At 55.7% G+C, this 8,677-nt stretch overlaps 2 protein-coding genes across 2 annotated transcripts; both read left to right on the top strand.

Moving 5' to 3' along the window:
• Positions 1-479: 479 nt before the first annotated feature.
• PUNSTDRAFT_130199 (uncharacterized protein) lies at positions 480-6,017 on the top strand (the record flags this gene model as incomplete). Its single annotated transcript, XM_007379424.1, has 5 exons — positions 480-517; positions 1,116-2,200; positions 2,266-2,690; positions 3,925-5,936; positions 6,008-6,017. The coding sequence occupies 5 exons, from the start codon at positions 480-482 to the stop codon at positions 6,015-6,017; spliced, it is 3,570 nt and encodes a 1,189-aa protein (XP_007379486.1).
• A 484-nt stretch (positions 6,018-6,501) lies between these two features.
• Positions 6,502-7,041, top strand: PUNSTDRAFT_59312 (rve-domain-containing protein; the record flags this gene model as incomplete). Its single annotated transcript, XM_007379423.1, has 1 exon — positions 6,502-7,041. A coding segment is annotated over one exon (540 nt), but the record flags the coding sequence as incomplete, so codon positions are not given.
• Between the last annotated feature and the right edge of the window lie 1,636 nt (positions 7,042-8,677).

Here is an 8,677-nt window from a genome sequence, read left to right as displayed (position 1 = left end):
GAATCAGAGACTTGTGAAGCGTGGACGTCGATGTTCGTGTCCTGCGCCCTAGGATCAGGGACATCAGGAAAACTGTCCTGAGGCAAAATGCACAAATGCAGTGTTAGTGTGACAAATAGGCCAATTTTGTCATATGTGACAAGTTGGCAACTATGTGCACACTGTGTGTAGGTTATGTGTATCGTGTGCAGGTAGTTTGCAGTGTGTGTAAGTGATGTGCAGTGTATGCAGCATCCTTGCAGTATATGTTCTTTGTTTGCTGTTTTTTGAATGTCTTCATTGTGTTTTGTAAGATGTTTTACAGAAACCTGATTTTACTAATTTGTTAGCTATGGAAGCAGTTCACAAAGAATGATGGAGCATCAGGAAAAACTCCTCCTGGCAATTTTCTACATATATACATACATGGTTCATAATATGACTATATTCTGTTCAAATTGTCCCAAAAAAGCCCCAAAAGCCCATAAAACTGTCAAACCATGACAGATGAAATACCATTTGAAGAACTGTCTTGTGGGTAGGGGCTTGGCTCTATTGACATAGAAGGTGTCAATAACATTAGCACTGGTCCATGTACAAGGGGCTTAGAAACCAAATTCAGATATAAGTGTTGGAGTTGATTATTGATACTTGACTTCTGGCACCTCACCCTTGCATGGCCCCCTCTGTGATATTATTTCATGCCATATAGTCCTAGCTTATATACACATCCTGCATGTACATATGAAAGACAGATTTCCATAGCCAAAAATATAAGTAGTTATGAATCCTACAAATTACTGGTGGCCAGGAAGCAACACTGTTGTGATACACCATTTTCAGGTGTAATAAACTTGTCTTATGTTCCATCTAACTATTATTGACAACTTCATGAACTCAAATATGTACTTTGGAATTGGGACTGCTATGACATAGAGACACAGTAGCCAACGCGGACTTGGAGATTCAACGCGGAACAACACGTCACGTGACCTGGCCGTGCCTCCGGCTTGTCGTCTCAACCCACCGCGCTTGCAAGTGCGCACATCATCGCGCAAGTCTCCGCGCCCGCCCCGACCTCTGAAGTGCCCGCTCCGCTGCCCCGACCTCTGAAGTGCCCGCTCCGCTGCCCCCAGCTTCTACCCGCCACCCCTGCCCGAGGGAGAGCCGCCAACGCGGTCTCGCTCGGTGCAGCTTCCTCCCCCGCCGCTGCCGTCTGCCCTTCCCCGAGCGCGAGCCGCCAATGCGGTCGCGCTCGGCGTAGCGTCCTCCCCGCGCCCGCCATCGCACCCCGCTCCGAGCGCTCGAGGTGCTTGCCCCGCCGCCCCTGCCCGAGGGAGAACCGCCAACGCGGTCTCGCTCGGTGCAGCCTCCACCCCCGCCGCTGCCGTCTGCCCTTCCCCGAGCGCGAGCCGCCAATGCGGTTGCGCTCGGCGCCGCTTCCATCCCCCGCCCGCTGTCCGCCCATCACCGAGCGGGAGCCGCCAACGCGGTTTCGCTCGGCGCCGCTTACACCCCTCGCCACTGCCGTCTGCCCTTCCCCGAGCGCGAGCCGCCAATGCGGTCGCGCTCGGCGCCGCTTTCATCCCCCGCCCGCCGTTCGCCCAGCCTCAAACACGAGCCGCCAATGCGGTCGCGCTCAGTGGCGCTTCCACCTCCCGCCCGCCGTTTGCCCAGCGCCGAGCGGAGCCGCCAATGCGGTCTCGCTCGGCGCCGCTTCCACCCGCTCGCCGTTTGTCCACCCCCGAGCGCGAGCCGCCAATGCGGTCGCGCTCGGCCCAGGTCCCCCCCCCCCCACCGTGGTTGCCTGTCGCCCAGCCCAAGCGGGAGGCGCGAACGCGTTCTCGCTCTGCGCAGCTTCCCCTCCCCTTCCGTTTGCCGAGCCCCGAGCGTGAGCCGACATGGTTTCGCTTGGCGTCTCCGCTGCGCCAACGCGCCCGCCTCCACTGCGTCAATGCACCCTACACCTGCTGCGCCAATGCGCCCGACGCCTGCTGCGCCAACGCGCTCGCGCCCGAGCACGTGTCCCAGGCTGCGCCAATACGCTCACGCCTGCCTGCGCCTGCTCGCCTGCCCCCGGGTTCGCCATCGCGCCCCACCTCTCCCGCGCTGACCTACCTCGCTCGACTGCGCCAGTCCGCGGTACTCGACGGTCGGCGCGCCCGCGTTCGCTGCACCAACGTGCCCGACATCTGCTGCGTCAATGTGTTTGGTCCTGCTTGTGCTTGCACAGTTGCCCCGGACTGCGCCAACGCGCTCCCCCTCGCTGTGCCAACCCCGCCATAGACTGTGCCAACGCGCTTGCCCCTGGCTTCGCCAACGCGCTCGCTCCCGCCCGCGCCCACTTGTTCGTTCCGGACTGTGCCAACGTACTTGCTCCTGCCCGCCACCGCACCTGCCCCCGGCTTTGCAGTTTTATGTCTCTTGTGTTCGAAGCTGCCCCGCTCCCGGTGTTTCTCGTCCGCCTCTCGCCAGCCTCCCCGCCTCTCGTCGCCTTCTCGCCGACCTCCCCGCCTTCCGCCGGCCTCTCGCCAGCCTTCCCGCCTCTTGCTGGCCTCTCGCCGTCCTCCCTGCCTTCTTGCCCGCCTCCCGTCGCCAACACGCCGCGCGCCGCGCTCGCAAGTGCACTCGCCAGCACGCTGCCGCCAACATCGCCGTGCTTGGCTTTGCCTTCACACCTCTCGCCTGCCTGTTACCAGTATGTGTACAAAGTATGCAAATGATGGTACATATGTATAAATAGCATAATTTTTATCACAATTCTGTGTAAGCCTGAACGAATCGTGTCTGGTTGAGCAGACTTGTACTAGAACAGAGTGCTATATCTGTTGTCAAATGCAACAAAGTGTTAAGTAAAGCAGCAAATGTGAGCATCGTGTGAACATATGTGGCAAATTTGCAACAATATGTTGATGCCCACCAAGGGACTTAATTAATTTTACAAACAGTTCAAAGATCTCCAATATGTCTAATATGTACATATTTGTCACAAGAAGACAAAATATGTACATATGGGACAAGGTTGAGCATAATGTTGAGAAATTGTCAGGAGGTACTTTTCCTGATGGAGGGCTTGCGTAGCAGCGGGTCTGACCCCAGAACCGTCGAGACCGCGAGGAGACGTTGTAGCCCCCTGAATTTTCTGTGGCGCGACTCACAAGATAGGCAGCGACGTGGTAGCAGCGAGTTTGCGCGGAGACGAGGGGGACTCAGCAATCGTTACGGGCAGGGGCGGGGGAGCCATAGGGGCGCAGAGTGGGCAAGATGCACAAAAGCGAGGCGACATGGGCGCACTTCAAAACGGGTTGCGGCTCACGAGGTGAACACGAACCAATGACATCCGTGTTGAATTGGCGCTCTACAGCCACCGATTCACAGGCGCTGGCACAGCCTGCCTTGACTGCCGTCCTCGGCACAGCTGTATCTATTTCTGACACAATAGGCTGTGCGTAGCTACGTTCCACAGCCTTCTTTATTGTTCTATAGCTTAGCATGTGATTGCACCGCATAGCCACTCTCTGTAGTATATATACAGGACTGTCTGAGCGTTGCAATACAAGTCGCTTTACTTCTGTCCTCCACAGACTGAGACTTACCCAGACTCAACCAGGTGAGCTTGACGTCGCCCGCCACTGTGTGCGGCAGCGCAGCTTTCACAGGTTATGAGCCCTGGGCTCGCTGGGGCCTGCGTCGATGACGGTAGCATCCTGCACCGCGTCCGCAATGCATTGAGACGGTTGCACTCAGCACCGACTCTGCGCCCTGGGTGCCCTGCTCGCCTGAAGCATCGCCTTCAATGGCTTGACGCTGTGGTGGACAACGCGTAATGCCTCTCGGCGACGCGTAGCATGGCTTAAGGCCGTTGCTCCACTGGTGATCTGCAGCGCTGTCATGCGCTGGTCGTTTAGTTGATTAATTACGCTGACGACTGTTTCTTTCAACCAGATCTTACCAACTCTATCAACACTCTACGCTACTATGTCGTCTGCTCTGTACCAGATCGCCGAGCTCACCGGTGCTAACTACCAGCACTGGGCCTCCGACATGCAGAACTATCTCATGGCGCACTCGCACTGGACTGCGATCGTCAATCCTCGTCCTGCTCTTTCTGCGACCCCGAACACTCAGGAGCTCAACGACGAGAAGGCCTGGGTCGACCACGACATGCAGGCTATGGGCTGCATTAATTTGCGCCTCTCTATGTCTATTCGCTCCAACACGTCGGACCTCACGACCGCCGCTGCCATCTGGCAGAGGCTGAAGAAGGACTACGGTTCTCTCGCTCTAGGCAACGTCTACCACGAGTTCTCTGCTCTGCTGGCGACGAACATCCCTGGCAACTCGCACCCCGCTCCCGCGCTCAACAAGATGCAAGCGCACTGGGACCGTCTCAAGGAGGTCAAGGTCGTTTCGACCTCCGCCCTCGCTACGGCTCGCTCCCATACCGCTACTGCCAGCATCTCCGCCGCGGGTTCTACCACGGTCCCTGCCACTGAGCCGCTCCCTGAGTGGCTCCTTGCCATGTTCATCATCGCCAAACTCCCACCACAGATGTCGTTCATCAGCCATCTGCAGCAGCAGAAGCAGCCCGCCGAACTCGACGTCGACGACATCCGTCGTCAAGTTATCCTCGCCTACGACCAGAGGCAGCTCCATGCCTCGTCAAGCAAGAAGCCTAACGACACCGCCAACAAGCTCAGCGCTGTCAAGCGCAAGCAAGGCGATCAGTCTTTCTCCCAGCAGCAGCGCCCTAACGGGCAGCAGCAGAAGCAGCAGCAGTCCTCGCAGTCGCAGCAGCGCCCTCAGGGGCAGCAGCAGCACTCGGACAAGCGCCGTCGCGGTCGCTCTGGCCGTGGCAAGGGCAAGGACAAAGGCAAGGGAAAGGCGTACGTCGCCGACTGCGACCACGACGTCACTATGGCGTCTGTGGCAGTCGCCGCTGACGAACCTAAGCCGGCTCCACGCCGTGCTCCCTCACCGTACGTCGCCGATCGTCGCATGTTCAAACCGGTTGTGAAGGTGACTGAACCCTCCACCATTTACCCTAGTGTGAATGGCGCGCTGAAGCTTGCTCGCGACTTAGGGATCAGGCCCACGCCCGAACAACTGCGGGTCCTCGAGGCCACCGTCGAGCAACGTCGCATCCAGACTCTCAACGAGGAACGCGACGCCCTCCGTACAGCCACGCTCAACCACTTACTCAAGTGCCCTGAAGAGGACACCTTCGAGAACCACCTCGAGCGTAAGCGCCGGATCGAGGCCGTCAACCGCCTCAAAGGAACGTGGCACTACGCCTACTGCGAAGCCGAACCCCCATGCCGGACGCAGGCAGACCACAATTTCTGTCCTGCCATTGAACCATTCTGCACCGCGGAGACGCCCTGCCGCACCTTCGCCGAGCACAAGAAGTGTCCGGCCCTCGGTCTCTCCTCTGTCCCAGCGACAACGAGACCAGCAGGCGCGACGGGAGCAAGCCGAAGCCCCTCACCCGGTACCAGCTCGGATCCTTCGCTTCGAGGAGTTCCCCCCACTCCGCCATTCCGCGGAACGAGCGACTCGAGCGATGAGGAATGCGGAGCAATCGGCCCGGATTGGAGCCTGGCAAACGGCTCGCCGACCTTCGACTCCGACGAGGAGGCCCTCCGCGCCTTCAAACGTGTCCGCCTCTCTCCCTCCTCTGACGGAGGATCATCTGACTCCTCTTGGACGTCCGGCCGGCCCAACCTTATGGACCGGATTTCGCCGCGCCCCACCGGCACCTCGTCAACACCGCTCGCCGAGCGAATCTCCTCGCGAGCGCCGACGCCCGAGTACGTCCCTCCCGACGCCTCCGACGACGAGTGCGACGACTTCGTCAGCATTGGGTCGCGGAGTGAATCACCTCTGGGAGATGATCCAGGACATGCTGGACCATCCCGATGGTCAGGCATGATCGTCGATGACGATGAGGATGTTGGGTATGTCCCTTCCTATCCCTCTACACTAAACATCGCTAACTTATCTGCTGCGTCTTCGCGCGATAATATAGCCGCATGTAATATACTTTGCGATGATGTATTGTGTAGTAATAACGATTGTGTGCATTCGCTCTCATACTCTGCGTGTGCCGATTGTAAGGGAAAAGGAACACCAAGCCAAGTCTTTTGGATGTGTGACTCTGGAGCGTCGTATCATTTCACAAATGATATAAACGACTTCATTGAGTATAAGCCATTCGATGCGCCAGTAAGGCTATCGACGGCCAATAACCACACCAACATGATCGGTGAAGGGACTGTAATCCTAAAAACCAAGAAGGACACCGTACAGATTGCCGGAGTAAAGCTTGTGCCTGACATTAATATGCGGCTGCTTTCTCTTGGCCAGTTTCTGCAGAGCGACATGACTGCCCTCTGCGACTCAGAGGCAGTAAGAGTGTTAACTGAACAAGGAGAACCATTTCTAACGTTCACTCCTCGTGTATCGGGTGATACCATCTATGGTGTCCAGACCCTCCCCGACAAAGAAATGGAGGTTGTCGACATGGTCTATGCTCTGGATTACCAGACATGGCACCGTCGTTTTGCTCATCCTTCAAAGGATGTGCTTCGACATGCTCGGAAACACGTCTCCGGGTTTACACCCGTTGAGATACCCACCGAAGAACATATATGCCGAGGTTGCGCGCAGGGCAAGATGCCTTTGCGACCCTTTCCTACTCACCCTGTTCGCGCTGAAAGAGCGTTTGAACTTATCCACTCTGACATCAAGTCATTCCCAATCGAGTCGTATCACAAGCATAAATATGTGATAACGTTCTTGGATGACTACACTTCGTTTGCTTGGATAGTTTGCCTGCGCACTAAAGATGCGGCACTACCAGCAATTAAACACTTCATGGCAATGGTCAAAAACCAGTTCAGTTCAACCATTGAGAAGTGGATGTCGGATGCAGGGGGAGAGTATAAGTCCAAAGCCTTGGACGACTACTTTAAAAGTAACGGCATTAAAGTTCTTCAGAGCGCACCTCACACACCACAGCAGAATGGTCGTGCTGAGCGGTATATGCGCACCTTCATGGATAAGGCTGAGTCAATGCGCTTTGACGCTTGCTTGCCTGAATCCTGGTGGAATTTTGCTGTCGAGCATGCAACGCATGTATACAACAGAACTCCGGTTGTGCGCCTGCACTGGAAGACACCGTATGAGTCTCTGTATGGTAGATCACCGCGAGTCGATCACTTGCGAGTGTTTGGATGTGGTGCATATGTTCACCTCCCCGCCGACGTTCGAAAGAACAAGATGTCACCTAAGTCTGAACTTATGATATACATCGGCGTTGCGGATGGTATGGAAACAAACTTCAAGTTCATGCGCCTACCCAATAATGTGATATTCACATCTGCCCATGCGTTGTTTGATGAGACACTGTTTCCTAAGTGTGCAAAGCAAAAGCAAACGAAAAACACGCGTATTGGAGGTCCGCGATCCAAAGACACCAACCACCCATCGGGTCAACCACCCGTTCCTTGGGACGACGATGATGAAATTCCGTCGGCTCCTGTTCCCACTACAACTCCTGAAAAGGGGAAAGGCAAGGCGCCAGACGTGGCACCTGAGCTTCCTTCGACGCCCAAAAGAGAGCAGTCAAGGACTCCTAGCCCAGTACCGCCTGAACAACCATGGCAATCTCCAAGGAGATCCGGTCGTCTCAGGAAAGTGCCGAAGCGAGAGGGCAATATATACGGTGAAAGGAAACATCCTGTTTCCCAATACAAGCAGATTGAGCGTGAACGCGCCTGGAAAGACTTGGTAGAGGGTGGATCCTCACCAGGCAAAGGCAAAGCGTCACGCAAGGTCTCTCGGAAGCAAATGATAGAGAGCGAGTTATCGCCTCCACCAGAGGACGAACCGGCTCCTGCACCTAGTTTGCCACCCCAGACTCCGAGAAAAAGCGACGACCCGTCTGCACCGGAAACACCGTTCACTGGCTATCGCGAAAGCGCCAGTAAAGCCCCATCCTCGGAATCTGATTCTGACGGAGATGCTCGGTTAGCAAAACTATGCCAGGAGGGGGGAGTACAGTTCGTCGAAGCGTTGCTTTTGCGCGCATATCCACTATTCGGTGGAAATCCCAACCAGTCCAATGTAAAAGAATGGACATATCGCGATATTCAGCGGCTTAAACCTGCTGAACAGAAGGAATGGCGTGCTGCATGCCGTGATGAGCTTGAAGCTCTCCGGAAGCGCAAGGTCTATGACCTGGTTGATTGCCCGCGAGACCGAAAGGTCATTAAAAACCGATGGGTCTTCGACATCAAATCTGATGGTCGGAAAAAGGCCAGGCTTGTAGCCAAAGGTTTCTCCCAGGTTGAAGGAATCGACTTCAATGAAGTCTTCTCACCTGTAGTTCGTTTTGAGACAGTGCGAATGATGTTTGCACTATGCGCACTTGAAAACTGGCAAATTCATGCTGTTGATGTGCGAAATGCCTATTTGTATGGCAATCTCGACGAAGAAATATATATGGAGCAACCTGAAGGCTTTAAAGAGCCAGGGCGCGAAAACATGGTTTTCCAGCTTCGCCGCGCGCTCTACGGACTTAAACAGGCAGGGTTAGCTTGGTGGAAAGCCCTCGACCGGTCCATGGCCGACCTAGGCTTTAAACGCCTGGTGTCAGACGCTGGTATATTCGTCTACAACAAAGATGGCAATTTCT

This window comes from Punctularia strigosozonata, assembly GCF_000264995.1.
Source record: "Punctularia strigosozonata HHB-11173 SS5 unplaced genomic scaffold PUNSTscaffold_1, whole genome shotgun sequence".
NCBI lineage: Eukaryota > Fungi > Basidiomycota > Agaricomycetes > Corticiales > Punctulariaceae > Punctularia > Punctularia strigosozonata.
The sequence above is the reverse complement of the archived record's forward strand: the minus strand, read 5'-3'. Positions and strand labels throughout refer to the sequence as shown.